The sequence below is a fragment of the Nerophis lumbriciformis genome, linkage group LG22, assembly GCF_033978685.3.
Source record: "Nerophis lumbriciformis linkage group LG22, RoL_Nlum_v2.1, whole genome shotgun sequence".
Classification (NCBI taxonomy): Eukaryota; Metazoa; Chordata; class Actinopteri; order Syngnathiformes; family Syngnathidae; genus Nerophis; species Nerophis lumbriciformis.
Window position 1 is genome coordinate 27602459 of NC_084569.2, and position 21006 is coordinate 27623464.

At 42.8% G+C, this 21006-nt stretch overlaps 2 protein-coding genes across 2 annotated transcripts in view; one reads left to right on the plus strand and one right to left on the minus strand.

Annotated features, from left to right (window-relative positions):
- The window catches only part of hmox1a (heme oxygenase 1a), a 6655-nt gene extending 1493 nt beyond the window's left edge, over nucleotides 1–5162 (plus strand). Inside the window, exons 3-5 of the mRNA XM_061973300.1 lie at nucleotides 492–707; nucleotides 3460–3732; nucleotides 3833–5162. Of these exons, the coding sequence (XP_061829284.1) occupies nucleotides 492–707; nucleotides 3460–3732; nucleotides 3833–3985 (642 nt within the window). The 3' untranslated portion in view covers nucleotides 3986–5162. The remainder of the gene's footprint in view (nucleotides 1–491; nucleotides 708–3459; nucleotides 3733–3832) is intronic.
- Nucleotides 5163–8149: 2987 nt separating this feature from the next.
- Nucleotides 8150–21006, minus strand: part of mcm5 (minichromosome maintenance complex component 5) — a 35048-nt gene continuing 22191 nt past the window's right edge. Inside the window, exons 14-16 of the mRNA XM_061973299.2 lie at nucleotides 13921–14063; nucleotides 9458–9585; nucleotides 8150–8463 (exon numbers count right to left, since the gene is read on the minus strand). Of these exons, the coding sequence (XP_061829283.1) occupies nucleotides 8362–8463; nucleotides 9458–9585; nucleotides 13921–14063 (373 nt within the window). The 3' untranslated portion in view covers nucleotides 8150–8361. The remainder of the gene's footprint in view (nucleotides 8464–9457; nucleotides 9586–13920; nucleotides 14064–21006) is intronic.

Consider the following 21006-nt stretch of genomic DNA (forward strand, 5'->3'; position numbering starts at 1 on the left):
TTGCCATCTTATTTGTCCAGCTTCCATATTCCTTTTTATACACTTTACAAGAAATACATTGCTGGCAAACTCCGTAGCTTGTGTGCGCTAGCTTTCTGAGACTCTTGTTTTGTTAGTGCAGGCAGGATGGAGCAGCGCTTTTATTGTGAAGACAGGAACTGTGCGGTCGGTCTTTAGAGTTTTGACGGCAGGTCCTGCGCGAGAGTCTGTTGAAATAAAAAGTGTTTCTCGCCTTCCTGTCGGTCATTTTTTCTTAATAATGATCTGGTAGCAGCCAGCGTCATCTCACAAGACCCTCGGGTGCCGTGAATGTCAAGCATGTGACGAAAGTGACGTCTTAGTGAAGATTGATGATCGCTAATTTTTAGGTCTATTTTTTTAATGCCTGGCTGGCGATGGACTGACTCACCCTCCACCATCGACCGGTAGCTCGCCATCGACCTAATAGGAACCCCTGGACTAGTCATTAATGCACTTCCTGCCCTTGTCAGCTCCTGCTGTGCTCCCTCTACGAGATCTACAAGGTGCTGGAAGAGGAGCTGGATAAGAATTGCGCCCACCCGGCGATCGCACCGATATACTTCCCTCAGGAGCTGGACCGCCTGGAGAGTCTGGAGAGCGACATGGAGCACTTTTTTGGCCCCGACTGGCGAGGGAAGGTGGTCGTTCCTGCGGCCACGCACGTCTACACTCAGAGGCTGCGGCAGGTCAGTGCAATGATGTCACCACAAACAAACTGTAGTAGCTCAACATGTCAGCTTCATTGGTTCTGTGACCAGGCTCTCAACTCAAAACACTTGTGTCTCAAATCAACTTCACTTCAATTTCAATCCATTTAGAATGTGCAATTTTGACTTGTAAACATGCCTTTTAGAAATGCTACCAATGTAATCCGCTTGGCTCAGTCCTGCCCGGGACTTGAACCTGGGTCATTCACCTGAGGGATATACGTGCTCGCTACGGAGCTAAAAGCCCGAGATGTCAACCTGATAGCCAACACTGCTCTTAAGTTTGTCTGGGAGTGAGGTTAACCAACGTACACATGGCTGTTCTCCATTACACCTCACTCTCATCCGGGTCACGGCACCAACATAACGCGCATGGTTCAGTCCTTGCTTTTTTTGTTTTCCCCAGGACCCAAACCTGGGTCGTTCGCCTGAAAGACAAACGTGCTTGCTATAGAGCTACAAGCCCGAGCTGTCAACCAGATAGACCCTGTTACACTCACCCGCATAGAACTTCACTCTAATTCGGGTCATGGCACCAATGTAACCCGCTTGGTTCAGTCCTTGCTTTTTTTGTTTTGCCCAGGACCCAAACCTGGGTCGTTTGCCTGAGAGACAAACGTGCTAGCTACCGAGCTAAAAGCCAGAGCTGTCAACCAGATAGCCTCCGTTACACTCACCCCCTTAAACTTCACTCTAATCCGGGTTCTAACCCACTTGGTTCAGTCCTGCCAGGGACTTGAACCTGGGTCGTTCACCTGAGAGACATACGTGCTTGCTACCGAGCTAAAAGCCCGAGCTGTCAACCTGATAGCCAACACTGCTCTTAAGTTTGTTAGGGAGTGAGGTTAACCAACGTACACATCGCTGTTCTCCGTTACACCTCACTCTCATTCGGGTCACGGCACTCGCTTTGTTCAGTTGTTGCTTTTTTTGTTTCCCCCAGGATCCAAACCTGGGTCGTTCGCCTGAGAGACAAACGTGCTCGCTACTGAGCTAAAACCCTGAGCTGTCAACCTGGTAGCCAACACTGCTCTTAATTTTGTTAGGGAGTGAGGTTAACCAACGTACACATGGCTGTTCTCCGTTACACTCACCCCCATCAACCTCACTCTAATCCGGGTCACGGCACCACTCCTGGTTCAGACTTCATTCAACCTGGGTCGTTCACCCGAGAGACATACGTGCTCGCTACTGAGCTAAAAACCTGAGCTGTCAACCTGATAGCCAACACTGCTCTTAAGTTTGTTAGGGAGTGAGGTTAACCAACGTACACATGGCTGTTCTCCGTTACACTCACCCCCGTACACCTCACTCTCATTCGGGTCACGGCACCAATGGAACCGCTTGGTTCAGTCCTTGCTTTTTTTGTTTTGCCTGGGACTTGACCCTGGGTCGTTCGCCTGAGAGACAAACGTGCTCGCTACCGAGCTGTCAACCAGATTGCCTCCATTACACTCACTCCCATAAACCTCACTCTAATCCGGGTCACGGCACCACTCCTAGTTCAGACTTGAACCTGGGTCGTTCACCTGAGAGACATACGTGCTCGCCACCGAGCTAAAAGCCCAAGCGGTCAACCTGATAGATAGGGAGTGAGGTTCTCCGTTACACTCACCCCTGTACACCTGACTCTAACCCGGGTCATGGCACCTTGCTTTTTTTGTTTTGCCCAGGACCCAAATCTGGGTCGTTCGTCTTATAGACAAACGTGCTCGCTACCGAGCTAAAAGCCCGAGCTGTCAACCTGATAGCCAAGACTGCTCTTAAGTTTGTTAGGGAGTGAGGTTAACCAATGTACACATGGCTGTTCTCCGTTATACCTCACTCTCATCCGGGTCACGGCACCCGCTTTGTTCAGTTGTTGCTTTTTTTGTTTTCCCTAAGACCCAAACCTGGGTCGTTCGCCTGAGAGACAAACGTGCTCGCTACTGAGCTAAAAGCCTGAGCTGTCAACCTGGTAGCCAACACTTAATTTTGTTAGGGAGTGAGGTTAACCAACGTATTCTCCATTACACTCACCCCCGTACACCTCACTCTCATTCGGGTCACGGCACCAATGGAACCGCTTGGTTCAGTCCTTGCTTTTTTTGTTTTGCCTGGGACTTGACCTTGGGTTGTTCGCCTGAGAGACAAACGTGCTCGCTACCGAGCTGTCAACCAGATTGCCTCCATTACACTCACCCCTATAAACCTCACTCTAATCCGGGTCACGGCACCACTCCTAGTTCAGACTTGAACCTGGGTCGTTCACCTGAGAGACATACGTGCTCGCCACCGAGCTAAAAGCCCAAGTGGTCAACCTGATAAATAGGGAGTGAGGTTCTCCGTTACACTCACCCCCGTACACCTGACTCTAATCCGGGTCACGGCACCTTGCTTTTTTTGTTTTGCCCAGGACCCAAATCTGGGTCGTTCGCCTTATAGACAAACGTGCTCACTACCGAGCTAAAAGCCTGAGCTGTCAACCAGATAGGCTCCGTTACACTCACCCGCATAGAATTTCCCTCTAATCCAGGTCACAGCACCGATGTACCTCCGCTTAATACACTGGAATTGTCGCGAAATTGAATCGTGATTTTGTCGTTCTTTGTGGCACACTCGACCGTGGCACTAATGACCTGGCAGTGATTTACAGCCCGTGTCTGAGAGGGGGCGCTATTCAGCACCCACATACCAACTGGAACAGGTGGAAACAAATACAAAGAGTAAGATGTACTAATTGATTTTGCAGGTTGGTAAAGAGAATCCGACGCTGCTGGTGGCCCACGCTTACACTCGGTACCTGGGAGATCTGTCAGGAGGACAGGTGTTGGGGAAAATTACCCAGAAATCCCTTGGGCTGTCGGGCAAAAAAGGGCTCTCATTTTTCTCCTTCCCCGGCGTGAGCAGCCCGAACCGCTTCAAGCAGCTGTACAGGAGCCGCATGAACAACATGGACCTGAGCCAGGAGGAGAGGGAGGCCGTGCTGGAGGAGGCGGTCGCCGCCTTCGACTTCAACACTCAGGTGACTATTTCCTGTTTCCTGTTTGCTGTGGGACCAGTTGGACTTTTAAAAGAGGAAACGGACGATTGAGGAAATATGCTGACATTTGGTTTTCCTTCAGGTTTTTGATGACTTGCAGAAGCTTTTGGGTGTCGCAACAGAACAATTGAAGATCGACAAGGCCAGCTTCCCGTCGTTTCCCAGCATGCACTTCACAGTCGGACTGTGTGTCATAATAATGGCGACTGCGGGAATGGTCCTTGGTACCTGGTAGTATTTACTGTAATGCACTCCATCATCAGTCTTCTGAACATTTCTTAATTATAGTTGTAGGAGCCTAAAGGATGTTTAAGTTAATTTACATTTTATGGAACGTGCTTTATGTTTATTCAGCCAAAATGTACTTTATTTGCATAATACGAAAATGTATACATGTATATTACATGCTTAGAATAATTACAAGTAGGGATGTCCGATAATGGCTTTTTGCCGATATCCGATATTCCGATATTGTCCAACTCTTTAATTACCGATACTGATATCAACCGATACCAATATCAACCGATATATGCAGTCGTGGAATTAACACATTATTATGCCTAATTTGGACAACCAGGTATGGTGCTTTTTAAAAAAATTAATAAAATAAGATAAATAAATTAAAAACATTTTCTTGAATAAAAAAGAAAGTAAAACAATATAAAAACAGTTACATAGAAACTAGTAATTAATGAAAATGAGTAAAATTAACTGTTAAAGGTTAGTACTATTAGTGGACCAGCAGCACGCACAATCATGTGTGCTTACGGACTGTATCCCTGCAGACTGTATTGATATATATTGATATATAATGTAAGAACCAGAATATTAGTAACAGAAAGAAACAACCCTTTTGTGTGAATGAATGTGAAAGGGGGAGGGAGGTTTTTTGGGTTGGTGCACTAATTGTAAGTGTATCTTGTGTTTTTTATGTTGATTGAATAAAAATAAAAAAATTAATAAAAAAACGATACTGATAATTAAAAAAACGATACCGATAATTTCCGATATTACATTTTAACGCATTTATCGGCCAATAATATCGGCAGGCCGATATTATTGGACATCTCTAATTATAAGGTACACTTTATTTGTAATTATTATATTTGTCTGAATAATTTGATGATGTACTATTTTATACTGCTTTAATACAGTGAAGATTACGTAACTGTTTAATTGTATATATGGCGGAAGGATCTGTGTGGTAATATGGTTTGGACACAAAGTAATGTGGGTAATGGCAGTCAGGTATGGTGGAATCGAGCCATACAGTTTTTTGACCTTACTCTTACTTTTTCTAACTCTTTCTTACTGTAACAAACTCGCTTCATTTTTTCATTCATTTGTTCCCACATCGTTATTGTTTTACGTTTTTGAATGTTTAAGTTCACAAGTAAACGATACAAAACGAAGAGGAGCGTCTTGAGTTTTGTTTGTTGTTGCCGCAGCAAGCGGAGCAGGAGAAAGTAGAGGAGCGTCAAGCTCAGGCTTCATTAGGAATCTACAATAGTTACCCGTTACGTTACCAAAAAAGTAATTGAGTTACTAATGGAATTACTCTTTAATAAATGTAACTAATTACCAGGGAAAGTAATTACAAAACCCAACACCAGTGAAGTTGGCACGTTGTGTAAATGGTTAATAAAAACAGAATACAATGATTTGCTAATCCTTTTCAACTTATATTCAATTGACTAGACTGCAAAGACAAGATATGTAACGTTCAAACTGGAAAAGTTGGTTATTTTTTGCAAATGTTAGCTCATTTGGAATTTGATGCCTGCAACATGTTTCAAAAAAGCTGGCACAAATGGCAAAAAAGACTGAGAAAGGTGAGGAATGCTCATCAAACACTTATTCAGAACATCCCACAGGTGAACAGGCTAATTGGGAACAGGTGGGTGCCATGATTGGGTATAAAATCAGCTTCCATGAAATGCTCAGTCATTCACAAACAAGGATGGGGAAAGGGTCACCACTTTGTCAACAAATGCGTGAGCAAAATGTTCAACAGAACAACATTTCTCAACCAGCTATTGCAAGGAATTTATGGATTTCACCTACTAATGTCTGTAATATCAAAAGGTTCAGAGAATCTGGAGAAGTCAATGCACGTAGCATTGAATGTCCGTGTCCTTGGGCGGCACTGCATCAAAAAGCGCCATCAGTGTGTAAAGGATATCACCACATGGGCTCAGGAACACTTCAGAAAACCACTGTCAGTAACTACAGTTGGTCGCTACATCCGTAAGTGCAAGTTAAAACTCTACTACTAGGGACGGCGTGGCGCAGTGGAAGAATGGCCGTGCGCAACCCGAGGGTCCCTGGTTCAATCCCCACCTAGTACCAACCTCGTCATGTCCGTTGTGTCCTGAGCAAGACACTTCACCCTTGCTCCTGATGGGTGCTGGTTAGCGCCTTGCATGGCAGCTCCCTCCATCAGTGTTTGAATGTGTGTGTGAATGGGTAAATGTGGAAGTAGTGTCAAAGCGCTTTGAGTACCTTGAAGGTAGAAAAGCGCTATACAAGTACAACCCATTTATCATTTATTTATTTACTATGCAAAGCGAAAGCCATTTATCAACAACACCCAGAAACGCCGCCGGCTTCGCTGGGCCCGAGCTCATCTAAGATAGACTGATGCAAAGTGGAAAAGTGTTCTGTGGTCTGACGAGTCCATATTTAAAATTGTTTTTGGAAACTGTGGACGTTGTGTCCTCCGTACCAAAGACGAAAAGAACCATCCAGATTGTTCTAAGCGCAAAGTTCAAAAGCCAGCATCTGTGATGGTATGGGGGTGTATTAGTGCCCAAGGCATGGGTAACTTACACATCTGTGAAGGCACAAAATGCTGAAAGGTACATACAGGTTTTGGAGCAACATATGTTGCCATCCAAGCAACATTATCATGGACGCCCCTGCTTATTTCAGCAAGACAATGCCTTTTAAAAGGCGGGGCCTGTTGCCTAATAACGTATGACATTAGAAGGTTTCAAGGGAGCTGCGTTTGTTAGCTTTATCAGTTAGCAGTGCTAGCTCTTTTGAATCTTTTCACCGGATTGCCTCACCTCTGCTTCATTAAGAGATTGAACATGCTTCCATGGCTGTCATGTCTTCTTGTCAACAAACGGGGTATTGTTTGGATGGCAGATGTTTGGATGGCAGGTTTGTCACTTCAATCATTGATTGGTTGTTCACTATTCCCATCGTGTATGTGTGCTGTGTCACAGTGTGACGGTGCCTCTTCCTGTTTGATATCAAGTTCATTTGAGTGCGATACTGCTTGTTGCATTCACGTGTAAAAAAATATTTCCTGCACTGAGCTTGCTGCACTAATGATGCTGTCTTGTTGACATAAATAAAACCACATCAAGAGTAGCTTGCCACGTTACATCAAGCTATCGTTAACGGCGTTGTAACGGATCTAAAAGTACCGTAATTAGGTTACTCGTTACTAGTAAAAGTAAGGGTGTTAGTAATGCCGTCATTATATAACACTGTTATTACGAACACTGCTTGTCATCATAAACATAATGCCCTGCCTAAAATTCACATTTGACTTAGGGAAATAAAAAAAAAATAAAAAAAATATATATAGAACTGGTTCTTGCAGCTAGTGCCAGAAAATATTGTTTGTGCTGAGCTTGCATATTAAATAAAGACATTTGTACTGAAGATATATTTATTTCCTTGACAAAACACTCTGCACACATAATTATGTAATAGACTCAAAGTTATGGGCGGATTTTCCAGAAACGTCCAAAGGAACAAGCGATTAGATTTCTACGACGTTACTTGATGCATACATTACGATGCTGAACTCTTGTTTGTAAGCTATAGGGGCACGCCTCCACCTACAGAAAGCGTTGATAACTGACAAGAGGGTTCACTCTGTTTATTTAATGTCGCTATAAAAGAAATGCGCCCAGGTGCTGAGGATGAATCATAGAGTGAACCCCCTTGCAGCCTGTGTGGAAGCCACAGACGTACTAAATAAACAGGCACAATTTCAATTATCCTTTGATTTTCTGGAGGGTTATAATGGGACAACATTAAGTAAAGAAATCATTCTTTAAATAATTACCTAAATGTGTCATTTAATTTAAAATAACATTTATTTAAATAGTTGTTTTAATATGTAGTTATTAATAATTTAATTGTTTTCATTATATCAAGATGTAATCAATTAATTCATGAACCTGTGTGGCAGCATCATGAATGTATTATACCTGTCAAAGTCAATCTGATTGGTTACCTGGAACCTCCACTGGTCTGTGGAACTTTGACCAGAGAAGGAGAGGAGTACCGGTACTGGTCTATATCTCGGTCTGAAAGTGCGGAAATAACTCCTTTAGTCGCACGGAATTCATGAAACAAAAAAAACCAACAACACCCGCCATTATCACTGCCAAACGTTTTATTCATGATTTTTTTTTACAGGTTAGGCACATTTCTGAAAACATATTTTGGTGGTACAAAGCATCGTTGCCATGGCAACAGTCACACTCTTAACAATTTTTAAAGTGAAGCTAAGAAGAATTCACCGTAAGATTGTTGACTGGCTAAGATGCATGCAGACAAGAAGTATTTACAGCAACAATATTTTCTAGTCTACTTGACTCTGTAGAGAACTTTTCTTTGCATGCGGTGCTGCAGCTCGCCTCTTCTCAACATCAGATGGACCACCTTGAAGATGGCGTGTTCGGGGTATTTCTGCCATGGCAAACGAATAAAAACATGAATAGAAGTGAAAGCAGTTCTGACAGGCGTTATTGCTTACTGTTAATTACAAAAAAAATCTACCATAAATTCCGGACTATAAGCGGACAATTTTTTCCTACGCTTTGAACCCTGCGGCTGATAAAACAGTGCAGTTCATTTATGGATTATTCTTCGTTGATGGCAATGATGCAAATAGTTTTCATTAAACACATGCAAATACACTAAAATTGTGTCATTTTTGTGCTCTGGCGCCATCTTTTGGACAAGTTTGCTTACTGCAGGTCATGCTGGGAGAACGCCTACGAGTGTCTCCTGCTGTTTAAAGATTTGAACCGGAAGTACGAGTGCTGTTCTGTCTTCAAATCGCCCATAGCGTTTCTACACGTATACATTCTTCATTCATCACTTCAAAAGCAACGTTTGTAAGCTTTACAATATAACTAAAACTATTCATACTTACTAAACCGTCCCATGTGTGATGTCTGTAGGAGGGTTTTCATGTATGTTTGTACCTGCTATCATAATGTATTCAAGCTAGCGTTGTTAGCATTAGCTAATATGCGAACACGATTACGAGTGTCTCTGTTAGTATTATTAACTTTTTTGATTGTTTCAGTTTCACAAATTCCTCAGTAAGTTCACCAAAACGTCACCGTGGAGTTATCCAGTCTGTTTAGCTGATTGGAGAGCTAGCTTGCGCAGCAGGTGGGTCCATGACGATGACTTCTGTTTTGTTTGATCAGCTGTTTTACTGCCGCGTTACACAGTTTGGAAAGAATTAAGGTGTGTAAATAAACATTTACAAAACATTTCTGTGTAAATAATCATTACACAACGTATATTCCTGCGTCTTATAGTCTGGGGCGGCTAATATATGTAAAAATATTTTTTTCTTCAAAAATTGAGTGGGTGTGGCTTATATACCGGTGCGCTCAATAGTCCGGAAAATATGGTAAATTTTTTCCATGTGGTGCGTTCAAGTCACCTGTTTGCTGAAGTCCTGGATGATGCTGTGCTCGGACACCTGGGAACCGATAGCAAAGCGTCTCTTCAGCTGCTTCTCAATGCGGGAGATCATTTCCTGGTCTTCTTGAGAGGTGAAGCCCTCCACACCTGCGCATAGAATGAAGTTGCAGCCCGTCATAAAGCATTCCCAGGGGATTTAAAGAGACATGGACATTTTTACGTCACATGAGGTTTGGTAATCTCCACCAATTAAGTGGAACCCATAATTTTTTGATTAACGAACCATAGATCATAGATGTATACTGTGCTCAAAGTGTATACCAAAATACGGAAACCCCTTATTCATGTTTACATTTTCTTATGGGGAAACTTGCTTCACTATACGAACTTGTCTATTTAAAAACCCTGTTGAAGAAACAAATTAAGTTCGAAAATCGAGGTTCTACTGTGGGGAGTAGGGATGATACTCGAAACCGGTTTTCCCGGTTGTTCGATAAGAAAAGAGCCGAGTCCTCGGACTCGAATCCCTTTTTGAGAACCGGTACCCGTTATCGAGACCACTACAGTAAAGAAAAAGAGTTGTTTTTTATTCGAATCCCTCGGAACGAATCCCGTCCCGACCAGAAATGCTCCGTGTGACATCACAAGAACTGACGTCACGTAGCTCAGTCATTAGGCGCAGATAGCGAAAGCAGGAAAAACAATGGACCGGAAAAAGCGCTCCAAGGTGTAATAAAGTTCAAAACAAAAGGTATAATCCAATGAATAACTTTACTGAGAGATTTGAGCAGGGTACAAACACATGACGAACACTTTTACGACCAACCGGAAACATAGCAACCAGGCTAGCAACGCACCTCCTTTACGGCAGCTGTCGCAACGTTCTTAAAGCAACCGCAGCACATACATATATATACAACATATATGACATCTCCCTTTTTTAACTTTTGTTTTTCTTTCCTTGTAAACAAAACAAAATCACACTGTATATGTGTTGTCTGTCTAATTATAAATAATGCAGACGAGGCGTGTTGGCTGAGTTCTTGACGTTTACTTTCACAGCGTGTTCATAACCTCATTCTTAGCTGCCGGCGTGGCGACATGCAACAACACTTTTCGGGGCTACCGCGCATGCTCGTCACTCACGTTGCATGCTGGGTAGTGTAGTTATATTCCCTAGCTCAGAACATCACATCTTTCCCCCTATAAAGAAATAATGTTAACTCAATAAAGTGTATTGCTTTTTTAGCTTTAACTTTTAATTTTTTAGCATTGCAACCACATTTGCAAACAACTTTTCGCTTCATAGAATTTTCTTTCAATAAAGAAATAAAGTGCAAAAATGTCAAGGCATCATAACAAACAGTTATGTCAAATAGCAGCAGAAGTGCACTTTTTGGAGAGCTGTATTATTTTCAGTTTTGTGCCCAAGGGACTGATTTTATTTAACACTATATTATTATTTATACACCTATAGTGATCACAGAGACAGGTTGTTTTTGTGTTACTGTATATATTTGTTTTTCTGAAAAATCCCACTTAATATACTTTGGGTAACAACAGTCAATATTTATTTATTTTATTTTTTAGGGGGGTAACAGTCAATATTTATGTATTTATTAGATTTTATTTTTTTCTCATATAATAAAAGTGAGCTTTTGTTAAACCAAATATTGTGTGTTTTTTTTCTTCCATATACCGGTACAACAACCTATCTGGACTCGATAAGAGAATCGATAAGGAATCGGTCCGATAAGAGGATTCGATAATAGGCTCGAACTCGATAATTTCTTATCAAACATCGTCCCTAGTGGGGAGTTCTTAAAAATCATTTTGCATGCACTTAATTTTGCCTTTCACAATCCTTATGTATGACAAGAACACATATGTTTTCTTTTTGTATGCATTGTAACTTGTAAATAAAAGTTAGCAAAAGTCAGCTAACGATGAAGGTCATGGAATTTGTCCTTTTGCGCCTATAGAGCGCTCTAAGAAACATCAAAAAATCTCCATCTATGTTTTGTATACACACTGTAAGTATATATGTAATGTTGTAACATTCATAACATGTAATATATACATGACGTAAGTATATATGTAATGTAATAACATTCATAACATGTAATATATACATGATGTAAGTATATATGTAATGTTATAACATTCATAACATGTAATATATACCGGTACATGATGTAAGTATATATGTAATGTAGTAACATTCATAATAACATGTAATATATAGATGATGTAAGTATATATGTAATGTAGTAACAGTTATAATAACATGTAATATATACATGATGTAAGTATATATGTAATGTAGTAACATTTATAATAACATGTAATATATACTGTATGTAATGTAGTAACATTCATAATAACATGTAATATATACATGATGTAAGTATATATGCAATGTAGTAACATTCATAATAACATGTAATATATATGTAATGTTGTAACATTCATAATAACATGTCATATATACATGATGTAAGTGTATATGTAATGTAGTAACATTCATAATAACATGTAATATATACATGATGTAAGTATACATGTAATGTAGTAACATTCATAATAACATGTCATATATACATGATGTAAGTATATATGTAATGTAGTAACATTCATAATAACATGTAATATATACATGATGTAAGTATACATGTAATGTAGTAACATTCATAATATGTCATATATACATGATGTAAGTATATATGTAATGTCGTAACATTTATAATATGTAATGTATATGTAATGTAGTAACATTCTTAATAACATGTAATATATACATGATGTAAGTATATATGTAATGTAGTAACATTCATAATAACATGTCATATATACATGATGTAAGTATATATGTAATGTAGTAACATTCATAATAACATGTAATACAAACATGATGTAAGTATATATGTAATGTAGTAACATTCATAATAACATGTAATATATATGTAATATTGTAACATTCATAATAACATGTCATATATACATGATGTAAGTATATATCTAATGTAGTAACATTTATAATAACATGTAATATATACATGATGTAAGTATATATGTAATATAGTAACATTTATAATAACATGTAATATATATGTAATGTAGTAACATTCATAATAACATGTCATATACACATGATGTAAGTATATATGTAGTAACAGTCATAACATGTAATATATACATGATGTAAATATATATGTAATGTAGTAACATTCATAATATGCCATATTTACGCATTTTGCTCATTTCAAGCATACGACAGTGTATTCATTTTACAAACGTATCACAATTTTCGCCCTTTCCATCAACAACAACACTACTAATCATGGCAGACTTCATGAGAGACAGACTTCTTTGTGACAAATTATGATCCAGAACCTTATATTTTTGAGCCTGAAAATAAGGAGGATGAGCTCCAAGTTTTAGAAGCTGAGCGATAAGCAGATCCGTCATGTAGCAGTATTGCTAAGTGCTAAACAATAAATACAAACTACGAACATAACAAAACAATCACTTACTGTACAATGTCTGCTCTCACTGGGATGTTCATATCTTCCCGTTTAGATGAAGAATTAATTATAGTCCACCCGGTAGGTTATATTAAAAAAAAAAAAGTGATTCATCTTTTTCACCATCTCCAAGTTGAATGCCAAAGTTGACCAAGTTCTTAGTTTATAAATAAATAAATGATAAATGGGTTGTACTTGTATAGCGCTTTTCTACCTTCAAGGTACTCAAAGCGCTTTGACACTACTTCCACATTTACCCATTCACACACACATTCACACACTGATGGAGGGAGCTGCCATGCAAGGCGCTAACCAGCACCCATCAGGAGCAAGGGTGAAGTGTCTTGCTCAGGACAACGGACATGACGAGGTTGGTACTAGGTGGGGATTGAACCAGGGACCCTCGGGTCGCGCACGGCCACTCTTCCACTGAGCCACGCCGTCCCTATAACCACAACCTTCTACTATCCAGGTGAGAGGCATGATTTATAATCCAAAATTAACTTTCACCAACTCAGAGGCCATGCAGCGGCTCACAGGCTCAGTTTGTCAAGACAGCAGCATAAGCTAGTTAGCTCTCTGTGATCACGGTAAAAGTAGTCCCTCTGCGTTAGCGCTTAAAATAACAATATCGGTAATACTTGGTCAATACTCAGGTCCCAAGATATACAGTATTGTTAGTTTTTGGATGTTTTTTTTTAGCGGGTTAGACGCAATGACATAATGATGGCCGTTACCTCCGTTGTTAGCAAACTTTTGCTAGCTAGCGATTATTTTACGAGTTAGAATGCATAAAAAAAACAAAAAACGTGTTCTCGTCTTACAAAAGGATTGTGATCAGAGCAGGTCTTTAACCTGCTTTAACCATCTACTTACCTGAAGCAAAGTCCTTACATATTAGGCTTTTAGATATTGGAGGATGAAGTGATATTAGAGCATAAAAACACAACAAACACACCCGAAAGGCTGCCAGACAAAGCGGCATCCAGAGTGGAGACCTGAAAGAGTCTGAGGGCCTCATCCACCTCCTCCTCTCCAGCCACGGCCTGCAGCTTCATCTTGGCCAGGGATTCTGCGATGCGCACCACAGCCTCCAGCTGCCTGCAATGCAAGCGGACATGTTCAAGAAGGAAACGGATACATTGAGTATAGAGATGTCCGATAATGGCTTTTTTGCCGATATCCGATATTCCGATATTGTCCAACTCTTAAAGGGGAACATTATCACCAGACCTATGTAAGCGTCAATATATACCTTGATGTGGCAGAAAAAAGACCATATATTTTTTTAACCGATTTCCGAACTCTAAATGGGTGAATTTTGGCGAAATAAACGCCTTTCTAATATTCGTTGTGACGTCACATCGGGAAGCAGTCCGCCATTTCCTCAAACACCGAGTCAAATCAGCTCTGTTATTTTCCGTTTTTTCGACTGTTTTCCGTACCTTGGAGACATCATGCCTCGTCGGTGTGTTGTCGGAGGGTGTAACAACACGAACAGGGACGGATTCAAGTTGCACCAGTGGCCCAAAGATGCGAAAGTGGCAAGAAATTGGACGTTTGTTCCGCACACTTTACCGACGAAAGCTATGCTACGACAGAGATGCCAAGAATGTGTGGATATCCTGCGACACTCAAAGCAGATGCATTACCAACGATAAAGTCAAAGAAATCTGCCGCCAGACCCCCATTGAATCTGCCGTAGTGTGTGAGCAATTCAGGGACAAAGGACCTCGCTAGCACGGCAAGCAATGGCGGCAGTTTGTTCCCGCAGACGAGCGAGCTAAACCCCCTGGATGTCTTGGCTCACACCGTCCCTTATGCCACCGAAGATGATCAAGAGAAGAATATCGACCCTAGCTTCCCTGGCCTGCTGACATGAGGGTATGTCTACAGAATATATTAATTGATGAAAATTGGGCTGTCTGCACTCTCAAAGTGCATGTTGTTGCCAAATGTATTTCATATGCTGTAAACCTAGTTCATAGTTGTTAGTTTCCTTTAATGCCAAACAAACACATACCAATCGTTGGTTAGAAGGCGATCGCCGAATTCGTCCTCGCTTTCTCCCGTGTCGCTGGCTGTCGTGTCGTTTTCGTCGGTTTCGCTTGCATACGGTTCAAACCGATGTGGCTCAATAGCTTCAGTTTCTTCTTCAATTTCGTTTTCGCTACCTGTCTCCACACTACAACCATCCGTTTCAATACATGCGTAATCTGTTGAATCGCTTAAGCCGCTGAAATCCGAGTCTGAATCCGAGCTAATGTCGCTATAGCTGGCTGTTCTTTCCGCCATGTTTGTTTGTATTCACTATGTGACGTCACAGGAAAATGGATGGGTGTTTATAACGATGGTTAAAATCAGGCACTTTGAAGCTTTTTTTTTAGGGATATTGCGTGATGGGTAAAATTTTGAAAAAAACTTCTAAAAATATAATAAGCCACTGGGAACTGATTTTTAATGGTTTTAACCATTCTGAAATTGTGATAATGTTCCTCTTTAATTACCGATTCCGATATCAACCAATACCGATATATACAGTTGTGGAATTAACACATTACTATGCCTAATTTTGTTGTGATGCCCCGCTGGATGCATTAAACAATGTAACAAGGTTTTCCAAAATAAATCAACTCAAGTTATGGAAAAAAAATGCCAACATGGCACTGCCATATTTATTATTGAAATCACAAAGTGCATAATTTTTTTAACATGCCTCCAAACAGCAGCTTGGAATTTGTGACATGCTCTCCCCGAGAGAGCATGAGGAGGTTGAGATGGGTGGGGTAGCGGGGGGTGTATATTGTAGCGTCCCGGAAGAGTTAGTGCTGCAAGGGGTTCTGGGTATTTGTTCTGTTGTGTTTGTGTTGTGTTACGGTGCGGATGTTCTCCCGAAATGTGTTTGTCATTCTTGTTTGGTGTGGGTTCACGGTTTGGCGCATATTTGTAACAGTGTTAAAGTTGTTTATACGGCCACCCTCAGTGTGACCTGTATGGCTGTTGACCAAGTATGCATTGCATTCACTTTTGTGTGTGTGAAAAGCCGTAGATATTATGTGATTGGGCCGGCACGCATAGGCAGTGCCTTAAAGGTTTATTGGCGCTCTGTACTTCTCCCTACGTCCGTGTACACAGTGGCGTTTTAAAAAGTCAAATATTTTACTTTTTCAAACAGACACCGATAATTTTGAAACAGATACCGATAATTTCCGATATTATATTTTAAAGCATTTATCGGCCGATAATATCGGACATCCCTAATTGAGTATATTAAATATAACATTAAATGTTCCGAATATAATACTTTTTTATTACGCTTTGAACCCTGCGGCTAATGAGACAGAGCAGCTAATTTCTGAATTTTTCTTCAATCACGGCTACAATAAAATCATTTTATTTTAAGAAATGGCAAAAACACAGGGTGTTTTATTGTTTGTCCTTGGGCGCCATCTTTTGGATGAATTTGCTCACTGCAGGTTCTGCAGTGTCCTTCCATTGACTTGTAGTGCTTTCTCCACCCCCCCTAGCCATCCATAGCGTTTCTACTAGTATAGATTCTTCATTCATCACTCCAAGCAATGTTTGTAAGTTTTACAATGTGACTAAAACTATTCATACTTACCAGTCTATAGTGTGTAAGAGTGTTTTCATGCATATTTGTACATGATATGGTAATATAATGACGCTAGTGTCGTTAGCATTAGCTAATATGCCAACACATTTACGAGTGTCTTTGTTAGTATTATTAGCTTACAAAGGCATTCTTTTTGTATTATTTCAGTTTTTTAAATTAATCAAAACGTCACCATTTCCTACGCTTTGAAACCTGCGGCTAATTAGACAGAACGGCTCATTTCAGAATTTTTCTTCAATGACGGCTATAATAAAATAATTTTATTTAAAAAAAATAAAAAATAAAAAACACAGGGTGTTTTGTTTGTGCTTGGGCGCCATCTTTTGGATGAATTTGCTCACTGCAGGTTCTGCAGTGTCCTTCCATTTACCCGTAGTGCCTTTACCCTCCCTAGTCATCCATAGCGTTGCTACTCGTATGGATTCTTCATTCATAACGCCAAGCAACGTTTGTAAATTTTACAATATAACAAACAATTCTTACTTACTAAACTGTCCCATGTGTGACGTCTGTAGGAGTGTTTTCACGCGTATTTGTACGTGATATGGTAATAGAGACGCTAGCGTCATTAGCATTAGCTAATATGCTAACACATTTACTTTGTTAGTATTATTAGCTTACAACGGCATTCTCTTTGTATTGATTCAGTTTTGTAAATTCATCAAAACGTCACCATTTCCTACGCTTTGAACCCTGCGGCTAATAACACAGAACAGCTCATTTCAGAATTTGTCTTCAATAAAAATTCGATTAAAAACAAACAACAAAAAAACAGTATGTTTTGTTTGTGCGCCATCTTTTGGACGTAGTGCTTTTTTCCCCCCCTAGCCACACATAGCGTTTCTACACATATGGATTCTTCATCACTCCAAGCAACATTTGTAAGTTTTACAATGTAAGTTTTACAATGTAACTAAAACAACTAAACCGTCCCATGTGTGATGTCTGTAGGAGTGTTTTCATGCATATTTGTACGTGATATAATGACGCTAGCAAATATACTAACACATTTACGAGTGTCTTTGTTAGCATTATTAACTTACAATGACATTCTTTTTGTATCGTTTCAGTTTGGTAGATTCACCAAAACGCCACCATTTCCTACGCTTTGCACCCTGCGGATTATAAAACGGTGCAGCTAATTGATGGATTTTTCTACGCTAACGGCCATAATGTTTTGTATTCAACAAAAAGTTTTCAGAGAACACCGGCAAAGACACTGAAAAAGTGTGTTATTGTTTGTGCTTATGGCGCCATCTTTTGGAGGAATTCGCTCACTGCAGGTGCTGCGATTTGAACGTCCACAGCATTTTCCTTCTGTTTGTAGAATCAGAAGTACGAGTACCGTTACGTCTGCTAGTTGTCCACAGCATTTGCAATTGTATGGTTTCTTCGTCTCCTCTCTGAGCTGCCACCTTACCGTGGTAGAGGAGTTTGCGTGTCCCAATGATCCTAGGAGCTATGTTGTCCGGGGGTTTCTATGCCCCCTGGTAGGGTCTCCCAAGGCAAACTGGTCCTAGGTGAGGGATCAGACAAAGAGCAGCTCGAAGACCTCGATGAAGAACACAAACCAAGGACCCAGATTTCCCTCGCCCGGACGCGGGTCACCGGGGCCCCCCTCTGGAGCCAGGCCCGGAGGCGGGGCACGATGGCGAGCGCCTGGTGGCCGGGCCTGTCCCCATGGGGCCCGGCCGGGCACAGCCCGAAGAGGCAACGTGGGTCCCCCCTCCAATGGGCTCACCACCCATAGCAGGGGCCATAGAGGTCGGGTGCAGTGTGAGCTGGGCGGCAACCGAGGGCAGGGCACTTGGCGGTCCGATCCTCGGCTACATAAGCTGGCTCTTGGGACGTGGAACGTCACTTCGCTGGGGGGGAAGGAGCCTGAGCTAGTGCGTGAGGTGGAGCAGTTCCGGCTAGATATAGTCGGACTCACTTCGACGCACAGCAAGGGCTCTGGAACCACTTCTCTTGAGAGGGGCTGGACTCTCTTCCACTCTGGCGTTGCCGGCAGTGAGAGGCGACGGGCTGGGGTGGCTATTCTTGTTGCCCCTCGGCTCAAAGCCTGCACGTTGGAGTTCAACCCGGTGGACGAGAGGGTAGCTTCCCTCCGCCTTCGGGTGGGGGTACGGGTCCTGACTGTTGTTTACGTTTACGCGCCAAACAGCAGCTCAGAGTACCCACCCTTTTTGGATTCACTCGAGGGAGTACTGGAGAGTGCTCCCCCGGGTGATTCCCTCGTTCTACTGGGGGACTTCAACGCTCATGTTGGCAGCGACAGTGAAACCTGGAGAGGTGTGATTGGGAAGAATGGCCGCCCGGATCTGAACCCGAGTGGTGTTCTGTTATTGGACTTTTGTGCTCGTCACAGATTGTCGATAACAAACACCATGTTCAAACATAAGGGTGTCCATATGTGCACTTGGCACCAGGACACCCTAGGCCGCAGTTCCATGATCGACTTTGTAGTTGTGTCATCGGATTTGCGGTCTCATGTTTTGGACACTCGGGTGAAGAGAGGGGCGGAGCTTTCTACCGATCACCACCTGGTGGTGAGTTGGCTGCGATGGTGGGGGAGGATGCCGGACAGACCTGGCAGGCCCAAACGCATTGTGAGGGTTTGCTGGGAACGCCTGGCAGAGTCTCCTGTCAGAGAGAGTTTCAATTCCCACCTCCGGAAGAACTTTGAACATGTCACGAGGGAGGTGCTGGACATTGAGTCCGAGTGGACAATGTTCCGTACCTCTATTGTCGAGGTGGCCGATTGGAGCTGTGGCCGCAAGGTAGTTGGTGCCTGTCGTGGCGGTAATCCTAGAACCCGTTGGTGGATGCCGGCGGTGAGGGATGCCGTCAGGCTGAAGAAGGAGTCCTATCGGGTTCTTTTGGCTCACCATCCGCCGCCTCAGGAAGGGGAAGCAGTGCAGTGTCAACACCGTGTATGGTGGGGATGGTGCTCTGCTGACCTCGACTGCGGATGTTGTGGATCGGTGGAGGGAATACTTCGAAGACCTCCTCAATCCTACCAGCACGTCTTCCTATAAGGAAGCAGGGCCTGGGGAATCTGTGGTGGGCTCTCCTATTTCTGGGGCTGAGGTTGCCGAGGTAGTTAAAAAGCTCCTCGGTGGCAAGGCCCCGGGAGTGGATGAGATCCGCCCGGAGTTCCTTAAGGCTCTGGATGTTGTGGGGCTGTCTTGGTTGACAAGACTCTGCAACATCGCGTGGACATCGGGGGCGGTACCTCTGGATTGGCAGACCGGGGTGGTGGTTCCTCTCTTTAAGAAGGGGGACCGGAGGGTGTGTTCCAACTATCGTGGGATCACACTCCTCAGCCTTCCCGGTAAGGTCTATTCAGGTGTACTGGAGAGGAGGCTACGCCGGATAGTCGAACCTCGGATTCAGGAGGAACAGTGTGGTTTTCGTCCTGGTCGTGGAACTGTGGACCAGCTCTATACTCTCGGCAGGGTCCTTGAGGGTGCATGGGAGTTTGCCCAACCAGTCTACATGTGCTTTGTGGACTTGGAGAAGGCATTCGACCGTGTACCCCGGGAAGTCCTGTGGGGAGTGCTCAGAGAGTATGGGGTAACGGACTGTCTTATTGTGGCAGTTCGCTCCCTGTATAATCAGTGTCAGAGCTTGGTCCGCATTGCCGGCAGTAAGTCGGACACGTTTCCAGTGAGGGTTGGACTCCGCCAAGGCTGCCCTTTGTCACCAATTCTGTTCCTAACCTTTATGGACAGAATTTCTAGGCGCAGTCAGGGCGTTGAGGGGATCTGGTTTGGTGGCTGCAGGATTAGGTCACTGCTATTTGCAGATGATGTGGTCCTGATGGCTTCCTCCGGCCAAGATCTTCAGCTCTCACTGGAACGGTTCGCAGCCGAGTGTGAAGCGACTGGGATGGGAATCAGCACCTCCAAGTCCGAGTCCATGGTTCTCTCCTGGAAAAGGGTGGAGTGCCATCTCCGGGTTGGGGAGGAGATCTTGCCCCAAGTGGAGGAGTTCAAGTACCTCGGAGTCTTGTTCACGAGTGGGGGAAGAGTGGATCGTGAGATCGACAGGCGGATCGGTGCGGCGTCTTCAGTAATGCGGACGCTGTATCAATCCGTTGTGGTGAAGAAGGAGCTGAGCCGGAAGGCAAAGCTCTCGATTTACCGGTCGATCTACGTTCCCATCCTCACCTATGGTCATGAGCTTTGGGTCATGACCGAAAGGACAAGGTCACGGGTACAAGCGGCCGAAATGAGTTTCCTCCGCCGAGTGGCGGGGCTCTCCCTTAGAGATAGGGTGAGAAGCTCTGTCATTCGGGGGGGGCTCAAAGTAAAGCCGCTGCTCCTCCACATCGAGAGGAGCCAGATGAGGTGGTTCGGGCATCTGGTCAGGATGCCACCCGAACGCCTCCCTAGGAAGGTGTTTCGG